General features: G+C 28.1%; 1 protein-coding gene across 2 annotated transcripts; it reads right to left on the bottom strand.

Moving 5' to 3' along the window:
• Window positions 1-12,845: 12,845 nt before the first annotated feature.
• LOC100210294 (dynein axonemal light chain 4) lies at window positions 12,846-21,337 on the bottom strand. Of its 2 annotated transcripts, XM_065803874.1 has the most exons (4): window positions 21,067-21,337; window positions 20,535-20,624; window positions 17,610-17,693; window positions 12,846-13,156 (listed from the first exon to the last, which is right to left on the bottom strand). In XM_065803874.1, exons 2-4 carry the CDS (start codon window positions 20,613-20,615, stop codon window positions 12,992-12,994), a joined length of 330 nt encoding a protein of 109 aa, XP_065659946.1. In that variant the 5' UTR covers window positions 20,616-20,624; window positions 21,067-21,337; the 3' UTR covers window positions 12,846-12,991. The 2 variants fall into 2 exon arrangements, with proteins under 2 accessions (XP_065659946.1, XP_065659944.1); XM_065803872.1 differs by lacking the exon at window positions 21,067-21,337 and having other exon boundaries at window positions 20,535-20,730.
• Window positions 21,338-21,550: the final 213 nt, after the last annotated feature.

Raw genomic sequence — 21,550 nt, 5'->3', positions numbered from 1 at the left:
GTTCATTGTTTACGTCAACAATATAGGGGGAGGGGGGGGGGAGAGGTCTGGAAATTTTTGATAATTTTTGATAAGGGGAGGGGGAGGTCAAGAAAAGTTGACGTCAACAACGTTACTTTTTAAAATAAATTTAGTTACTTCGTTACTAGTCATGCATACATACTTAGTTACTAGTCAAGCATACTTGCCGATAAAAAAGGTATCAAAACAAGACTATTGCATACCAGGAGCAGACGACCTGCCACTTACAATTGAAGCTGATCAGTTAGAAAGAGATCTAGGAGTTCTTATCTCAAATGATCTTAAACGTAATGCTCAAGTTTTAGCAGCTGCGGTGAACGCTAACCGCTCCATCGAGAGGCTGAAAAAAACTATTCGCAGTTGCAGTTTTTCAGAGTGGAAAGAAGTGTACACATATGTTCGTCCTCACCGAGAGTACGCCACGATGTATGTTTGTCCTCAGCGAGAGTACGCTGTCCAAGTGTAGCCACCTTATTAACGGACAGACATAGAAGCGCTAGAAAAAGTTCAAAACCGTCCTACAAAAACCATTTTTTAGATTAACCATTGCACCGCCGAGCAGCATATTTTAAATTATTGACCACTAAAAAAAATTAAACTAAACTTTAAAAAAATTGTGTTTGTAGTCTTGTGTTACTTACTCACCCAACCTTTAGTATTTTAATGACATTTTCTATATTCTACTTTTTCTACATCGTGTTGTGCTGTAAGGTGGTCGTCTAGTAAAAAATACGTAAAAAATCAAATTTTTGTTATTGATGTAGTTTAAAAAAGAAACTTTTGCTCATGTTTTTTAATTAGATTTTTCCAAAATTTACTTCCTAACATGACATGTATTAGTTTGTTCCCTTAGCAACAAAGTTTTTTGGTTGTTTTGGGCCAAAATTATCAACCAAACTTGATAATATAAACTTTTTTAAGAATCAAGAAACTTAAAGACTAAAAGGATTTATTGATAAAGAAAAATACCAGGAAGGAGAAAATAATTATTCTAAATGATCATTTTAGTTTTTTTTATTTATTTTGTTAGTTTTTTCTGTTTGTGATATTTCAGACTTAAAGCAAGCATATCTCAGCTTCTATGAATTATTTTTAAATGAAATTTTCAGGGTTTGTTTATCTGTATATAAGTTGTATATAAGTATATAATCTGTGTATAATAAGTATATAATCTGTATATAAGTATGTGAACCAGAATCTATTTAATTCTTTGAGTATTTTAGGAGTTACGGGATGGTTTTTGTTGAGTTTTACCCCATTTTGAATTTTCCCAAATACGTATAGCTGCCATTATGGATTTAAACATAAATACAAGTTTTTACTGGTTCACATACTAATTTTATGTATATCCTGCATGCAAGCCAAAAATCATGTAAAACGAAGGTACGGATAACTAGAACTCTTTATTTTAAGAAAGTGATGTTTTCAGCGTTTTTTCGCTGAATCAGCATTAAAGTACGTAAATAAATTTTTTTTTTTTTTTTTTATATAATATAAATATAACTTCTTTATGCGGAAAAATAAAATAAACTTTCCAACAAATTGTATTTTTTATTTTTTTACCAGACGACCACCTTAAAAATACCGGACACATACAGAACTAAATGAGCACACGCGAGGTGTGTACTCGTAACACTATTATTTTTTCAAAGTTTGTGTTTGTTGGCCTGATGTAAAAACATATAAAGATTTGTGTATGTACATAATCTACATTACAACATTTAAACATTTATACCAGAAATTTTAGCATCAAATGTTTAAACCAGGGTCGACAATCTGCTTGCGAGCAGCAAGTTGCCGACCCTGGTATAAATATTTTATGCTAAAATTTCAATGTTATAATACAACTTTCCAGCTCCATGCACTAAATTTTTGGGGCTTTTTTGTTACCAAGCTCCAATCATCGCAATTTTTTGCAAAGCATCCTAATTTGACATAAGTATAAACATATAAATGTTTGGAGTTTGCTCCATGTCTTGAGGTTTGCTATCTCAAAGACCAAAAAATGCTTTGGGCGCCCCTCTATATATATATATATATATATATATATATATATATATATATATATATATATATATATATATATATATATATATATATATATATATATATATATATATATATATATCGTACACCCAGATCAAGGGTGCCACAAGTCAAAAATTATCGATATTGAGTTATGAATGTCATTTGATAGTGTGTTATGTGTTGTACGAATGTTTACAAAATGACAGATACAAATGACACTCTTAGTTGGAAAAAATATTAAAAACTTAAAACTTCAACCCTGATTTTCTCAGTTTGATACTTTTTGACTTGTGGCACCCTTGATCTGGGTGTACGATATATATATATATATATATATATATATATATATATATATATATATATATATATATATATATATATATATATATATATATATATATATATATATATATATATATATATATTTATATTTTTATAAATATATATATATTTATATATATATATATTTATATATATATATATTTATATATATATATATTTATATATATATATATATCATAACTTTCAGATTAATTATATATATATATTTTATATATATATATTTTTTGCAATTATTAATTGTAATATAACAACTTAAAAATATAAACTTGTTTTGTGAAAGAAGATTTTAAAGATTTTATAAAAAATTTCAATAGTTACGATTTCCTTATCATAGTAAAAATTTCGAAAAACATCAAGGAATACTCTCCTCCACCAAAGTTTTAATTTTTCTCTTTGTTCTTTTAAATTCCATAACTGGAACGATTTTTTTTATTATTGGCATAATATCGACTTGCAGTTCTTCGATAAGTTGAGTGAATTTGATTTTTTTTACCTTCTATTATGCACTGAAAGCAATTTGAGCCGATAGTGTTGCATGTAGTTATCACTTTTGCTCCTGTTCGCTTTTTGTTCAAGCAAGCCTTTGTTATTTTAAATGGCTATATGTATCTAAAAAATTTTTATAAGTTAAAAGTTGAACTAAGTTTTTTTTTCTAAACATTTTACTTTTAAACAATTTTACTTGAAGTTGTAAACTACTACTATTTGTAAACTACTACTATTACTACTATTTAAAAATGTTTAATTTTTTTCATATTATTTTTATTTTACATAAGAAAGGAGGTGGGGGGGGGGGGGTAAATTAATTGTTGACGTAGTTTTATTGGGGGTTCTCTGAAAGTTTGACATATTGTTGACAAGGGGGACGGGGCAGAGGGAAAAATTGCCAAAAAATTGTTGACCTAATTAATGGACAGCTCTTTAAAAATATAAAGTGTAAGCAAAATTTGGCATTTTTCAAAAATGCGGTGTTTTCCACTAAATTTTTTTTTTTCTTTTTTCTTTTACTTTTTGCATCGCCTTTATTAAAATTTCATGTATACAAAAATTTTTATAAAAATATCAATTAAGTAATCTATATTGTTCAATAGCAGATATATAAAATCATGCGCATGGCTTCGATCCTAACTTTGATTCAAAATAGTAACTAAAAACGTAACTAAAAGCCATAATAAATACGTTTTTTAAATAACTCTATAAATTAAACAGTATAAAATTTGCAAGATAGACTGACAAATTAGCTTAAAATGTGGCAAGTACCAAAAACTTACTAAAAATGAATCTAAAAATGTTTAAAAAAAAAATAGTCAGGATAATAATGCTATAATATACGTATGATGGTAGTGGTGTATTGGTAGAGCGCTTGCCTCATAAGCGAGAAGTTCCGAGTTCAATTCACCACGTCCCTGGTAGTACCGCGCTCAACTTGTTTCTTTGCGAAGCGACCTTGTTTGTCAAGGTTCGTGTTTCGGAGTTGTAGAGTTGAAAGAGGGTTGTAACCACAGCTAAATAATGATAACAAAGACCCTGCGAAATTTACAACTAACCTCATCTAAAAAGACCAAAAGCACTTTTTATGGAATCGTTTGAACCTTTGAATTTTGTAAAATTTCGGTGATTTAAACAATTGTTTCACTCATTGAGATTGAGATTGAGTTGTAAATTGTTGTTTGATAAAATTTGAATTTTGTTATAAACTTTTTTAAATTTAAGCGTAAAAAGTTTTTTGTTTAATTATAACTAACAAACTCCTAGACCATGGGTTTAGTGGTTTTTAAAGTACTTTTTGTTCCCAACTTTTTATTTTACCGTAATTTTTTTAAAAATAGCATCCTTACAAAACAAGGGCGAATCCAGCATTTCATTTGTCTCAAGACCGTTGTAAAAGCACATAAAGTTTGAAGTAGGAAATGTATAACGTATCAGCATTTACACATGGAATATTAGGCGTTACGTTATTTGCATTATTAAAACGCTTTTGTTTAAATTATTTACCATAATGGGGGCATCTCATCATATAAGAGATGCAATATGCAGGGTAAACTACATATTTTGAAAATAATAACATCATTTGCTATATATAATAAACTCTTTTATGATATTATGAAAGTGGCAAATTGTAAAAACACTTATTAGCAAAAGAACTGTTAATACCTCTCGGAGTAAGAGAAACCAAAAATCTTTTAAAAAAATAAAGTAGGACTTTACACATCTTCGTAAAGTATAATCTTTTTTAATAAAAAAAAAAAATGGTACGTGATATTTCTAGGTGTTTTAGTTGTTGGAATGCAATTGTTAATGAGTCGATTGTCAATATGTTAAACCCGCGTTATTTGGAATTAACACTATCATTGGAAATTTGACAAACAATACTGAGAAAGCCTTTGAAACATATGATTGCACCAACCTACAAAAAAATACTAAAAGGGTAAAAAAAATATGTTAAATAGTGCTGGAAACATAGCAAAAAATTCTTATTTGAAAGATATCAATAATAATGATAAGAGCTCAATTATAATTGAGCTCTTGCCATTATTATTTATAATATAATTATAAATTATTATAAATAATAATGGCTCATTATTATAAATAATAATGGCTCTTGCCATTAATAATTGCCATTATATCTACTTGATGATATAAAAGTTACTTTATATAACAATCAGGTATTTTTACTTAACAAATGTCTGAAAATTTATCAAACTCATTTAAAATTTTGATTAACCAAACTTATATACTCTACGACACATTAATAACTTAGTATCTGATTCCGACAAAGTCACGGAAAACTGTTTTTTTCTGGTTTTTGTAATATTCTTTTTAATGTTTGGTTAATTTCCGAAACAACAATAAAATTTTGTACGTTGCTAGGTTTGAATGAGATTCATCCAATGGTCACCCAAACTACTCTTAAGTCCGTAAGCAATTTCGAGCTCTTTGTAAGTATAGATAAAGTAAAAGCAAGATAAAAATAAAAATCAAGATAAAGTTTTAAAGTTTGTGGCTTTTAAAGTTTGTGGCTGTAAAAATAGCTGTTTATTTGTAATTTGTCAGTTTGTACAATCTTCATCGAAACTTTATTTACATCGGCTAAACGTTCTCTTAATCACTTAACAATCTCTACTCTTATTTAATTCCAAGAATCGTGGCTTTAATATCGTCGATATCCTTTTAAGTGGCTATAATGACTTCAAACTTATTATGTGGTATAACACCGGCCCTAACCGCATTACATCATATAACTGAAATTGAGTTATAGATTTTGTCTTTTTAGCATGCGTAAATCGCTTAAAGTTTATATAGAAATCACTTGCAACTATAGAACCTTCATTATATTAATATAAGTAAAAAAATAAAACATTGTATTAAGTATTTCTATAATCAAAATTATTTCAAAAAGAATATTTTTTGAAATCATCATAAAATATTCTTTTGTGTGGTTTGGGTCAATGTCCTGCTAAAACATCTATCCTCGAGGCATTTTGTCCTTATGTGGTAGCATAACATCCTTAATGATATCTTTGTATATTTCTGTCCATTATGCCACCAATCAAACGGATAGAATAATACAATCTCTATTAATGCAACCTAAGACCGTAACGGTTCCACCTCTGTGCTTTACTGATGGTAGCTGGTATTTAGGATCATTTTTATGGCCTTTTGGTCGACAAACATATCTAATACCATCAGATCCAAATAACATGAACTAGATTCATCACTAAAAAGTACATTCAACCATTGTTCTCTTGCTCAACTCAAATCTTCCTTAGCAAATCTTAAGCCTGCTTTTTGGTTCTTTATGGGGTTGGTTAACTATTTAAGAATTTAGAGGTCGTCCATAAAGTACGTACGCAAAAAATTTTGAAATTTGATCCCCTGTCCTTTCCCCTGTTGCCATGCGTACCTTTAAGTCCCCCCCCCCCGCTCCGCTTTTAAAATATCCCCCTTCTTTTTTATCAATAAAAAAGTTTTTTGAAAAAAAAAGGTGGAGGGCTATTGTTGATACTTTATGGGACCCCAAAGCCCTTGGTTTCGGCACAGGATCCCAATTTAAAAGACATATATGTCTTCAAATATATATACATATACATATATATATATATATATATATATATATATATATATATATATATATATATATATATATATATATATATACGCAAATAAAGTTAAATTGCATTATTCGTTTGGGCGAGAGGTTAAATTTATGGACGCCGGCGGTGGAGATTTGAGATCGTGTCTCAATCAAGTCATAATACTTTTTTTGTTTTAATAACCAATCAAATAAAAAAAACTATACTTAGGGCGGATGTTTTTTTAGGCACCCTTCTTTAGTTAGTAAAAAGCGAGTCTTACGCGAGATCAGTAATATTGAAAACAATACCTAAAACCCAGTGCCGAGGGTTTAGGTATTGGGTTTTAAGTATTGTTTTCAATATTTCTGGTATCAAAATAGGATCTTTAGACAGAATTTTAAATTTTCTATTGATTAGCTGGTTAATTATGATAAATTAGAAAAACGAAGTACTTACTTTTAAATTGAACCCTTGAAACGAAGTACGTACTTTTAAATTGAACCGAATTTTGCTAAAAGAAATGAAAATTTCAAAAGGTGTTACCTAATGATAACAGATACAAGCGTAACACCCAAAATTCATACCGTCTTCTACCACGTCAAAGATTTCATCAGTGGCAAAGTATTCCCTTTGGAGCCCTATTGTGAACAAACTGTTGCAATAGCTCATCAAGACTTTTATAAACATAACATTGGTCAAGGTATAAACAAAACAATAATCATCCGGAGTACAAAGAAAGATTGTTTGCTGCATAACTGATCTTAAATAAGCAAAAAAAAGTTTTACAACGATGTATTTGAAAATGTTGCAATTCCATTCATAAACAAACCTCTTAGAATAACTTTAACATCAGCTTCGTTAATAGATAACATAATAACGACATATATATTTAATGCATCCTTAAAAAAAGTATAATTAAAAATGACATCTCAGATCATTTTCCAACTTTTTTCTCAAATAATGTTGATACTGAATTAGTGCCTAAACTAAAACAAGTTTTCTTTAAACCCTGTTTTAATGCAGCAAATGTTACGTCATAATAAAGATAATTTATAATAATTATATGAAGCCATTCGAGAGTAAAAGAAAAAACTTAAAAATAAAATACGCCATCTTGCTAGATAAATTCAAACATAATTCAAAGCGCACTCGGCAAATTTTAAATGAAATTACAGAAAATCATAAAATAAAAACATGCAACTTGCCTAAAGTTATTAAAGTTAACAATAACTTTTTATATAATCCGAAAGAGATTGCAAATGAGATAAATAACTTCTTTGAAACAGTTGGGTCGAATTTTGCTAAAAATATTCCAAACATAACTAATACAATATTTGAACTTATTTTTCCATGTAACTCAAACACTATATATTGATATTTCAATAAAAGAATTTGATATTGCTTATAAAATGTTAAAAGATAATCAAGCCATAGGCTATGACGATATAAATGGTAACATTATAATCAATTCATATGAGATAATAAAAACTATACTCTTTCAGATTTTTCGTTTTCAGATCAACTTAAAATAGCTAAAGTAACACCTATATTTAAAGGAGGAGAAATTTCTAACATAACAAATTATCGTCCAATTTCTGTTCTATCCGCCTTCTCAAAAATTTTAGAAAGAATCCTTTACAATAGATTATACGAACATCTTTCTATTAATAAAATTTTACACAATAATCAATACGGATTTTTAAAAAAATAGCTCCACAGAACACGCAATATTTCATCTAACACGAAATATCGCGGATTCGTTTGAAAAATCTCAATTGACTCTTGAAATCTTAAAGACTTGTACAAAGCCTTTGATACCATAGATCATTCAATTCTTATTAAAAAACAGGAGCATTATGGAATCACAGGAAATTTTTTAAACTTATTAAAGAGTTTCTTAAATAATCGTAAGCAGTTTATCCAAATCAATGGTTCCTTGTCTACAAATTTTTTTAATATAACCTGTGGAGTTCCACAGGGATCTATACTGGGACCTCTTCTTTTTCTTAGTTATATTAACGCTTTCTTTAAAGCCACTAAGTTAACGACAGTAGTTTATGCTGATTACACTAATCTTTATTTGTCGAATAACAGCATCAGTGCTCTTTTTCAAGATATGAACACTGAATTAGTGAAAATCTCAAACTGGTTTAACTCTAACAAACTTTCAATTAACATTGAAAAAACAAAATGGACTCTCTTTTATCCAAAATCAAAAAAGAAATTTGCTACCAAGAGAATTTGCCTTCAATATTTATTGATAAAATACAGATAGAGAGAGTAAGTGTTATTCCTTTCCTAGAAATTCTAATTGACGAAAACCTTACATGGGGAAATCACATTACAACTCTATGTAACAAAATCTCAAAAAATATTGGAATAATGTACAAAGCAAGAAACTTTGTTAAAATACATAATTTAATTCAACTTTATTACTCATTTATCCATTGGTAGTATTAACTATGCAGATAAAGATAGTGCTAGATAGTGCTAAAAAAGTAAGTTAGAACCCCTCTATCGGCAACAGAAGCATCTTGCACGTATAATTAAGATCGTTATACTCATGCAAATCCTCTCTTAACTGAAATGAATGTTCTTAACTTATATCAACAAAATGTAATTAATGTTTTTTGTTTTATGTTTAAATGTAAAGCAAGTATGACTCCGATATCATTCCATAATTTATATTTGATCAAAAAGAAAACTATATATAACTTAAGAAATAATAATTTGATTTACCAACCTTATTCACATACAAATTTCGGAAGATACTTTATTTCATATTGTGGCGCTTTTCTGTGGAACAAAATAGTTTCGAGAAACTTTAATTTTTCTCAGGGTTTGAGTTACGCAACTTTTAAAAGTAAACTAAAAAAAATTATAATCTCACTAGATAACATACTAGTATATTTTTAAGCTCGGTTTTTTTTTTTTTTTCGTTTTTTTGTTCTTTGTTTTTTGTTTTTTGTTAATTAATATATTTTGTAAAAGATTTTTAAATACTGTAAACGGTTCTTGACGATTTTTAAGTATTGTAAATGGTTTTCGACGACAGGACCACTAGGCCCTCTACGAGTATCCGTGTTCTATACTTATACAATACTTGATCTATACTATACAATACTTGATCTATGTATTACGATTATTTTTTATTTTTACTGGAATATATAAGAGCAAAAAAAAAAAAAAAAGACTTCTTTATAGAACTGCTACAATAATTCGATTTATTAGATTAAGTAAAACAAAAAGCTTGCGGTTTATAATGAGCATTTTAACAATCCTTAACTGCTGTTAGTAATTACGAATTTTAACATTGCATGTAAAAATATTCAAAAGTATTTGACTAAAAGAGTATATTAAAATATTTTGAATAAATTTCTTTTGGAGAAGAAATTTATTCAAATTACAATTTAATCAGGTGCTATTTGATGATAATATAATGTAAAAAATAAGGTTTATATAGTTATATTTTCACTTCATTTTGAAAGTCAATGTATATAGGAAGGTTTCAAGAACCAAAAAAAAATGCATAAGCTAGTTCAAACCACGCTTCAAATAACAAATCAATATTTTTTCTATAGAATGAAAATGGTATGTGTAACAATGAAACAATTATAATAAAAATTGTTGATACTACATAGTAGAACACTTATGCAACCTTTATATAATGATCGAATATCACAGTAATCGGTAACGTTTTAGTGTCTAAGTATTAAAAAACTAACAAAATATAAACTAAAACTGTCATAAATCCTTCACTATTAAACCAACCCGACTGAAATTTTATCAAGAGTTTGGTGCGGCCAAAACAATTGCATGTGGTTCTCATTTTACAAGTGTTTTTATTTTCGCACTATAAAGTCAAAATTTTACTTCATTTGAACATTCAAATTAAATTATTTTCCGCGGACAAAATTAAAAGATTTCAAAATTTGCATCACAGGGGTACTTGACAACTATCAATCACTGTAGTTGCTACGGCTTACCATTTACCATAAATACCGCACAAAAGTGACCGACGTGTAGACGTATACTCAGCAGATGATGGGTTTAATGAGACTGTGGCTTAACTAACTAATTAACTAACTAACTCCTACCGTTCAATAAAAAAATTTTTGTTGAAATTTTGTTGATGAGTTTTATCTTACAGGAATAAGTTGCTATGTTTTCATAAATATCAATAATTGTAAACATTGAGAGTAACAACAGTTATAAACATTAAGAAGAAAAAAAAAGAAAAAGTATTAAAAAAAAAAAAACTTCTGTTGATTTTTACTTTAGATTTTATGAGTAAAGATATTGAAGGATCTTAAAAAACTAGAAGCTTGCAACATAACTGTGTGCACTGTATTTTTTCAGGAGTTTTTTCTATGCCATTTAATTTTGAGAGCATTTCAAATAGTTTTAAAAAAACTCTAAGTATTTCCGTCATTGGTATTACCGCATCCCTAGTTTTAGTAGATCGGCTATTAATCCATTAAATCTGCCGCTGTACTAAAAACACTCTATTATTACTTTTAGTTCTAGTATACTTTTTCAATGTCAGAACGCGCTTGCATTTTTTTATTACAATTTTCATCCTTATTAAAATAAGGATGAAAAAAAAACAACATTAAAAAAACGAATCCATGCATGCAACTTGGATAATCATAATTCAAAATGGATTCGAACTTATTTATTTAGCAAAATTATTATCAATGTATTTAGTCAAAATTGCAAAATACAAGTAACCGTCGCAACAGTAACCCCGCAACGCGAATTTTGTAAATGTTATAGCATTGCAAACATTTTCATTGATGATTGTCAAGACCAATTTATAATGTAAGTTTATTTGTATTTTCTTTTGAACGATGTTTAGAGGAACCAAGAATTTAACTTTATCTTTAATGTAGTCTTAACTAATGTTTGACAGAGCATTTTTATAAAGAAATTGTAAACTGATAGGTCTGCAAGCTTGAGGAAATGGAGTTGTCTTATTTTTCCAAAATGCAACATCTTGATCTAAAACAGAGTTTCTACATAAAATTTTGTATTTGTACGAGTGAAATCAGAAAAACATTTGCATTAGAGTCATCTCCGTCAGCAAAACTCTGTTTATATTTGCTATGACCAGAACTACCATCAAAGCCTCACTCCAGAATTGGAATGATAAAAAATATTGATACTTAAGGAGTCAAACTACTTATTTTTGATTAATTAAAATATAAAGGTTTTAGAGGAGACTAGGGATTTCTATTGCGCTTGTTTTAGTTACAATAGTAATAGTAATTTATATTATAAACTATTTAGTAAAAATAGCATTTTCAAGATAACACATTTCCTTGGCTTCTTCAAGTTTTCCATAAGATGGTAAAAATGAAGAACTATTTTCAACTGGACCATTTTTTATAATGCAATACTGATGTTTATAAAGGTTTGCTTCCATTAATATAGAAAGAATGTTTTGCCTCATACTTCAGTTGTTTGTGAAATGTGAGATGATTAGATGTTGCTGTTGAGAAGTGGAAGTTAAACTTTTCATTAAAATTGCATCATAGCATTCTATATCGTGTGTGAGGGTGATTTTTTTCATGATTCTATAGAATAGGCTTTTAAGGACAACATCCAAAATATAATAGTACAAAATCTCATAAGTTCACCTTTTAAATTTGAAGAAAGAATTAAGTTCAAGTACGTATAAAACGTCTAAAAAACGTACTAATACGTTTTAAACACGTATTAATACTTTTAGTCGTGTTAAACTCGTCTTGTGCTAACTCGGTAACCGTTAATTTAATTTTAGTTGATATTAAAATCCTTTTTTGAAGTCAAAATTCTTTTTCAATAGATTTTTCCTTTTTTTGAAATTTCAATTTTTTGCTTACTCACAAGTAACTTTTTCTAACGGGGTTGCGAGACGATAACTTTTTAATTTATATTTTGTTCCCATACTACAAAAACGTAATTTTTTTAAAAAGCATTAATACTTCATAAGTATTTATAATACTCCAAGAAATTAGAAATTTATAGAATTGAAAATGTTCCATTAGATTCCTACTCTTTTTGACATGACATTTTTTTCCCTTTTTTATGTTCTTTTTTTTTTAATTATAAAAAAAAAGCAAGAATAAACTAAAATTAAAAAATCAGACAATGTAAAAAATTAACATTCTTAATAAAACGTCTGGTTTTGCCTTTGCAATTGACTATGCAATTCAATATTTGACTATGCAATTCAATATTCAGAGAGAACAATCCTTATAATGCTATAGGGACGTTCTCCAAAAAGTTTATGAAATGAAAGGAATGCAGTGACGGATCCAGGGGGATGGGGGGTATACATCCCCCACGCTATAATGATGTTCTCCAAAGAGTTTTTGAAACACAATTTAACAAATATGGTAATAAATGTAGCTTTAATATACAAAAACAACATTAATTCTACAAAAAGCTCGGTAAGCATATTTGAATAATAAAATATAACATCAATAAAATTGCAAAATAAATACAAATATATACAAGTTACATAACTTAAATTTCAAACTTTATGAACACTTCCACACTGTTACAGCCAAAGATCCTGCAAAAAACATGTAAAGTAAATTTTTAAGTTCATGAGTAATCTCATACCCGTAACTCTCTCCAACAACACAATGCCAAGGAGATCCAAACTTTTTATCCAAACTTTCCTTGATCATTTTAGCGGCAGCCTAAATATGTCCATATATATTTTAATTAATGGACAACATACACAGATACATATACTTCTATTAAACAGGTGGTTTGTAACATACAGAGAAAAAATCTTTATCAATATCACAGATATAGATAAAGATTTTTTCTCTGTATGTTACAAACCACCTGTTTAATAGAAGCAACCCATTAGCCTTTAAAAAAACTAACAGATTGGTTATTTAGATTATTGATAACTTCATTGTTGATTTTTGTTTTAAAGACATTTTCAGGACCAAGATTGTAAGTTGTTCAAATATTTTTTAATTATATTATTAAAATAGAGTGTAAATAACTTACTTCAGTACAAATAATTAAAGTTTAATTTACATATTAATTTATATTGGATCATTATACAATAAAGGTTTTATGCTGGGTAAACAATTTGACTCATTTTTATATTCCAACAGTTTTCATAAATCAAAAGACATTTAGGTCTTTACATTTGTTAAAACTGTAGAAATTCAAAAAGGCATTAAGTAAAAATTTTTTGTTAATGATAAATGGTATTGATTGGTTCTAATAAGAAATTGATATATATTAAGAAGAGATTGTTATATTGTATTAAAGAGATGGGTACAATGTAACATTATTTGTATTTTGAGTGAAATATGTGTAGGGGTCATCCATAAATGATTTCAGTGTTTTTTCTCAATTTTTCAACTCTCCCTCCCCCTTAGTCAAACTCTGTCAATTTTTGGTCGACCCCCCGTTATATATGATGTCAGTTTTTGTGTACTCCCCCCCTATAAAAAACAATAAAAATGCTTAAAAACCATTGATTTTTTTTCTAATTAAATTATACATTTATATAATAGTAGATCTCATCAAATTATATCATATAATAGTCGATATCTCATTAAATAATCAACTAAACAAATAGTATTATATATCTTTAATATAATCTTCCCATGGGTTGTTGAAGTGATCATCGATTGAAACAATAGGTAGTGAATGCTCTCCGCGCTCTAAAAGGATATCATATTCTTGAGGTACAATCAAATTTGTTGCGTCAACTTCATTTTCATCTAACCATTCAGCAGTTTCCGAACTCTTCTGCAAGGCGATGACTGCCAAAAATTCTGTCTGACGCTTGGCAGCGATACGAACAGGTTGGACCCTTTTGATTAGAGGGAGAGTTATAGCAGAAGAATGAATAGAAGCGTGCTTTTTCAACATAGCTTGAGAGGCAAAGTAGATATTGCACTTTTTACAGATTCTATCAGCTAGGCTAGACTGAATTGATGGACAAAACGCATCATACAGCAAAATTGGAAATCCTTTGGCAGTTCGAGGAAGAATACTTTCAATGTTTGCTGCGATGAGTATAAAGACGGATGATGGAAACAATTCTTTTGCTCCTTCTGAGACATCTACTACTTTGAGCCCGTCTCTCGTTTGGTTGACAGGGACAGGTGGCAGAAGAAATCTTGCTCTAATTAGAGTAAAGTAAGAGCTTCTAATAGTCCGACAACAAGAACGATTTTCACATTTCACAATTTGAGTAAAATATTGACTTGTACGAAGATGATCGGCAATGCAACGTTGATCTTGTAATAAAAAGCTCCTTGACTCTAGCTCTGATTTGTCTGGATCAATATACTCTGCAATGGTTGGATAACCGTCAATTTGTAGATCAGACCAAATATCAGCCAAAGCCTGTCCAGCAAAACCAAAGTTCTGTTTTTCTAAATTTTTATCTATTGTCCTGGCTGATTTAAAAAGATATGTTGGTTATTGAAGGTTAAAAATTATATTAATATTTTTACAAATTAACTTTTGTCAATGTAATTACCTTGAGAATCGAGATGAGTTCTTTACTTAGAGGTGCCATTCGTCGCTCAGCTCTGTTGAATGCACTGCGGCCTGGAGCGTTCGTCATGATGAAAAGAGCATCAAGATTATTCTTCAAGAAATGGTGAATCCTGATTTCAATTACTTTCTGGTATCTTGGATTTTCGTCAGGTCCTCCATCGACACTAAACACAACGATAGGCTTAACCATATTAGTTTGAGGATCTCTGGTAATAGAGTCGAATTCTTTGATATCCAAGAGCTGCTGAAAGTCTAATCCATGAGCAAAGGCGGTCGGAGATGCATGTTTTCCTGATCGAACAGCAATGTAGGTAGGTCCAGAATAAGTAACAGCATCTGTTTTTCCAAGACCATCTTTTTTGATCGTAATTCCAGCGTATACAGATGATATAAGCTTGTGTTTAGCAGCCATGACCCAGTTGTGGTCTGGGAGAGTTACCCGGTACTCAAAATGCATCAACAACAGCGCCTGTTTTTTGGCTGCTGTGATTCCAATTGGCACTCTAGCCTTGTTGTCTTGGCTAATGAAACACACTTCATCTGGCCCTAAAATAGAACAAACTTCTTCCACATATTTTATAGTTGAACTGCAAAAGAGTCCGTCAACATGTTTTAAATGAGATTTATTCTGAGAACTGATCAACCTAACAAAGACTGTTTTGACGTGCCTTTTGCCTTCTAATGTTCCGTAACTTCTCGGAAGTAGACGAGTATAGGCGCTCTTGCTGATTGCAAATCCAAATTTGTTCATCTCAGATGTCAATTCGTCGTGAGTTTTAATGCTCTAAATAATAAAGAAATATATTTGGATAAAATTAACTTTTTTACAGAAAACAGGAATTATTTCGTAAATTATATTTAAATCAAACTTGAAATTAGTTGTTAACATTTCAAGGATATTTACAATAGTGCAAGTACTAACTAAGAGTAAAGTTCTAACAAATACAATATTAACAAGTATAGCTAAGCTATTATTACCCGAAGAACCTCTGACCGATGTCTTTCATCAGCGGACAAACCATGGAGAGCAATATCCATAATCGCCTTCAAAAGAAGAGGTTGATCTACTTCTAATGACGGTGACCAGGTTTCTTTCTGATTTTTAGTTGTTCTTTGACTTCTGGATGCTCCAAGCAGATTTCCTCCATTCTAGCTTTTTTCAGTTCTCTAGTTTTCTTCTGTTGAGCTTGATCATACTTTTTTTGGCCAGTTCTTCATATAGATGAGCTAGTTTCTTCTTTTTCTTTTTGAAATCATCCTCTTCAGCTTCAACAATGAATCCACTTCTCTTTCTAGTCTTTAGTTTAGCAACTTCACAATTTAAAGCTGCAATCTCAGAACTGAGTCAATCTTGAGCCACTGTTCAAAGTTAATGCACTTTGTTGATCATCAATAACAGATCGCTCATTGGTGGGCTCAACAAACTGTGAGGAATTCTTGTCAAATTCAAGTGGAGTACACGTGGGGGCAGACTGCTTTGGAGTATTGGCCCAAAATGATAATTGCTTGCTCTTGAACTTCATTGCCTTTTCATTAAATAAATTGATTAAATACATTACTCTTGATTCAAGATCCTTTTGCACCAGTTTCTCTTCTTTTAATGAATTCCATATACTATGGACTTTTTTCTGGATATTAGCCTTTTTTTTATCGGGATGAGCATTTCCATACAAGATTATCAATAAGTTAAGTAATGCGGTTTTATCCATATTTTAATATTGATTTATTAGTATTGTTTACATCACAATCAGAATAATGATTTTGCTCATCGTTAGCGCAAGCTTTTTAAAAGAGTTTCTTAAACCCACTAGGGAGAAATTAGCATTTCAAATTTTCAATAGACTTTATGTGTTTGCATTGCATCATGTTTTACAATCAACTAGAGAGCAATTAGAGTTTCGTATTTGAAATAAAGACAATTTAATTTCAAAAAATGACAAATTTATGAGTTTACTTTTATGAGTTTACTTTGAACCACATTTTATAATCCGCTAGGGAGCAAACAGCGATTGTGAATTTTATATACAAAGAGTTAATATTTCTAACATAATTTGATTCACAGTCAAATGGTAATATATTAATAAAACGATAGTAATTTTTATTTTACGTTAGTAGTTGTTATTTATTTAATGTCTCTGGGAAACTTATTATATTAATTTATAATATATTATAAATAATTTAATAAAATATAATATCAAATTCCCGCATTTAATATTAATTTCCCCACAAACAAAACATTATTTCTATACCATTTAGTAGATGCAAATACTATTAAAATCTGCTCATTAAGTCTAAAAAAATAATTTAAATTGACATCATTTTGGCCTCAACACCCCCCTCCCCATTGTCAATTAGTGTCAAACTTTTCAGCACTCCCTCCCCCCCTATATTTACTGACATCATTTATGGATGACCCCGTATCACTTAATTAATAAAAAAAATTTGACAAACAAATTAGCTAGATTATTATGGAGAATCTCAAAAAGAAAATTATTTACAAAATCTTTAAACTTTTAGTTCAGAAAACCTTTTTTAGGTTAAATAGGAAAAAATTTCATACTGTTGTGAGGTCAAAAAGTTAATATATAAAAAAAGTATTACTTATTTGGAGTATACCTCATTATTGCTTTGAAACTTTTCACAAGCTGTAACACACAACTCCATTGCCTCAGCACGCATTTCTTCATTCATATCTGAGTGCTAAAAAAAAATAAGAAAAAACTCTTTTATACAAAAGATATATATTTTTTATACAATGTTCAAATTGCTCAAATTAAAAAAGTTATATATTTTACAGAATAACCTCTTGTGACAAAATTGTGGCAAAACCTTTGACCAATTAAAGCTTGTCGAATTTGTAATTACTCATCATTGGTTTGTTTATTGTTTTCTTTACAAAATTTTTTACTTTTACTGAAAGTATTGCTTATTTAGATTAACTAATAAAAAAGTTAAATTGGAATAAACTGACAAATGCGAAAAAAAACTTGTTCTAGTTTATGAAATGTAGATAAAAATCTTGTTCATGATGAGAAAATTTCAGTCCTGAAAATAAACAATATTACTATTCTGTTTTTTATTCTGTACTCATTTTTTGCTCATTAAACTTTTCATTGTATTATTATTGCCAGTGTTTATTTGTGCTAAATTTTTGTTACCAGAGTTTAGCATCAAATCAGCAATTTGCAGTTATTAAACCAAAACTATGTTGACAGGTTTACTCATTTTTACTTTTATTTTAAATTCATACCCAAAGACTTTATCTTTACCCAAAGTTTGAGTTTATAATCTACTGCTAATAAATCTAAAAGAGATTTTATAGTGATCTAAAGGGGATATGTAATAGTGATCTAAAGGGGATATCTTATGGGGATTTAAAGTGGATATCTTATGGGGATCTAAAGGGGATATCTTATGGGGATCTCAAGGGGATATCTTATGGGGATCTAAAGGGGATATCTTATGAGGATCCAAATAAGACATCTTACATGCACACTTTTTTAAATTGAGGGCAATAGTGTAAAAGGATTTTTGTGCTTATTAAATAACTAATAAATTTTTAACGATTTTATTCATTAAACAATAAGAGAAATTGTAATAATAAATAAGTATCACATACCTAATAATCTGTATATAAAATAATTTTCTCATTTTATAAAATGAGAAAAAAGTTGTTTGTTTATAGAAAATTTCAAAAATTATTTAAAAATTTCTAAAAACTAAATCTTTTTACCTATTCTTAAAAACATAATTTAATACAATAATAAAACACAATGCTAGAATATGATTAAAAAATAGAATAGAACAATCGAACACAAGACTTAAATTCAACACTAAAAACACAACACTAGAACAACTAACTAAAAAACAAAAAAATTTTAGTTTAGAACTTTTGGAAATAACAACATTTAAGATCATTTAAAACATATCAATATTGCTGTTATTATGAAACATAAATTTATATTCAAATTTTTCGGGGTTTAAAACAATATTACATTTTACATGTTGTTACATGTTAGTAAATGGCCAGCTTGCCAAGTTAAGGTTATTAAATATTATTTATTTATTATCATTAAACTTTTTTTATTTACCAAAACTCAATTCTTTATTACCAAAATGATTAAACTAATGTTGAGCTTTATGATTTTATTTTCTTAGCTATATACTGTAGCTTTGTATTAACATCATAACAACAAGTTGAAGGCTACACATCATACCTTTAAAGTATATTTTGTATCTCTTAAACTATACTTTTTAAACTGGCAATATCTTAACAATTTGTATATAAAATAGCGATGATTTAAAGACTTGAAAACTGATAAGACTTTGAAAACTGATATTTATTGAGACTAAATTTTTCTTCTAAACTATATTTATCTTAGCCAGTTTGTGAAAACTTTTTATCTGACCTCATGTTATAATAAAAGTGTTTTTTATGAATAAATTCAGTTTATTGTTGGCCTATAATTAAAACCTTGTCAATCCAAATTAGTATTTTTTAAAGAACAAGCATAAAGCAATTTAATTCCATGTGTTTATTTTTAATTCTTTATTTTAAATCTTTTAATTCTATGAAGCTTGTCGTCAAATGCACATTATAATATCCTATGTAAGTTTTCTTCTTTACTATGGTGAAAAATAAACACTTACTGACATCATTTTGAAGAGAGATTTTGGCCCACTCAACAATGTTAAAACCAAAAAGCTCACATTCGCTAATACATAAGGTTTGTTAACTGCTTTATCAATTACTTTATAACCAGGTACTGCAACATGGATTTAACATAAACCTTATCAAAAAATAAAAATACTTTAACTAACTTGTCTTGAGCATTAAACGTTGCTAATTTATTTTCTTTCCAGTGAACACTACTACAACCAAAATATTTTTTAAGTGGCAAAGATACAGTAGAAACTAAACTTGGCTTTATGTAATTAAACAATAATGGAGCGTCATCAGGTCTCAGCTTCCCATAACCACTAAAAATTACAAAAGTAAGAAGAAGAATCTTTTGGTCAAACAACAATGTTGTTAGTATAAGGAATATTATCATCTTGGTATTATAGCAATCCAACTTTTTTGTTCTTCAATGTTTCTTGGGAGTCTAAATGTTTTAATTCTGATCTGAGGATTGTAATTACCATTACAATTTGCTACACAACATCAACAAACAAATGCAAAAATAATAAAATGCTTCTCTTATTCTTTTACTTCCTAATTAACTCATAAGCTATTAAAAATTAAAAGTTAATTAAAATAATGACGGGTGATATAAATAAATTTTGTTTAAAATTTATTTATATCTAAACTAAATTATTTATTAAATTATGATATTAAATTGTCAGAAAATATTTTAATTAAAAAATAGTTAGTAAATTTTATAAACTACATTATAAAAAATTTTTTTTTTTTTTACAAAACTGTATTATTAAAAAATTCAACTCAGTTTTTTACTCCAGCCACGTGTTGGCAAAGCCTGTTATATAATAAGCCATGTATACATGTACATTTATATTTCATTGAAAAAAAAACTTAATCACCTTTATTAAAGGATAACTGTGTAAGCGCTTGTAATCATAAAAGTCTCTTGGTACAGCAACCTCTTCTTTTGCTTCGGTCATGATATGTAACTAAATAATTTAACTTGAAACAATTTTAGGGACTTAAAAGTTAAACTAATAATTTTAACTTCAAAGTCAGTTGATGCATGAAGTTCTCATAGCTACATTTATTAGTATGACTATATATATATATATATATATATATATATATATATATATATATATATATATATATATATATATATATATATATATATATACATATATATATATATATATATATATATATATATATATATATATATATATATATATATATGTATATATATGTATATATATATATATATATATATAAATATATCTATATATCTATATATATATATATATATATATATATATATATATATATATATATATATATATATATATATATATATATATATATATATATATATATATATATATATATATATATATATATATATATATATAGAAATGGCTTTAAATTTACCGTTTGTAGTAAAAAAACAACTTTAAAGACTCTTTTTCTTTAAAAATGACAAAATCAAGTACACTTTTTGTAAGAACCATTAAATTTAATTGAGAAAACTAATTAAAGTTGATCACTTTTTAAATAACCACAAAAACGCAACTTAATAGATTGTTTTTAATTTTTTAAATAAAAATATAAACATTTTGATATATTATGTAAAACTTTTATTTTTATTTTTTTGATACGCTCTGCCAAACTGCAGTGATTTCCCCATATTTGTTTGTTGTCCTTACGGATTTATCCGAAGACCTTTTTACCGCAAAAAATGTAATAAAGATTACGTAATTACAGATAGTTTAAAGATATTTTTGCAAACAATTCAAGCTTGTATTTAGTTGCACTGTTTTGCAGAATATCAATTTAAATTAATTAACCCAACAATTTTAAAAGCAATAAAAAGTTGATGTTCTATTGATAGCCAGTTTATTAATATGATTTTTTT

Source organism: Hydra vulgaris, chromosome 08, assembly GCF_038396675.1.
Source record: "Hydra vulgaris chromosome 08, alternate assembly HydraT2T_AEP".
Lineage (NCBI taxonomy): Eukaryota > Metazoa > Cnidaria > Hydrozoa > Anthoathecata > Hydridae > Hydra > Hydra vulgaris.
Note: the sequence above shows the minus strand (reverse complement) of the source record. Positions and strands in the feature narration are given on the sequence as shown.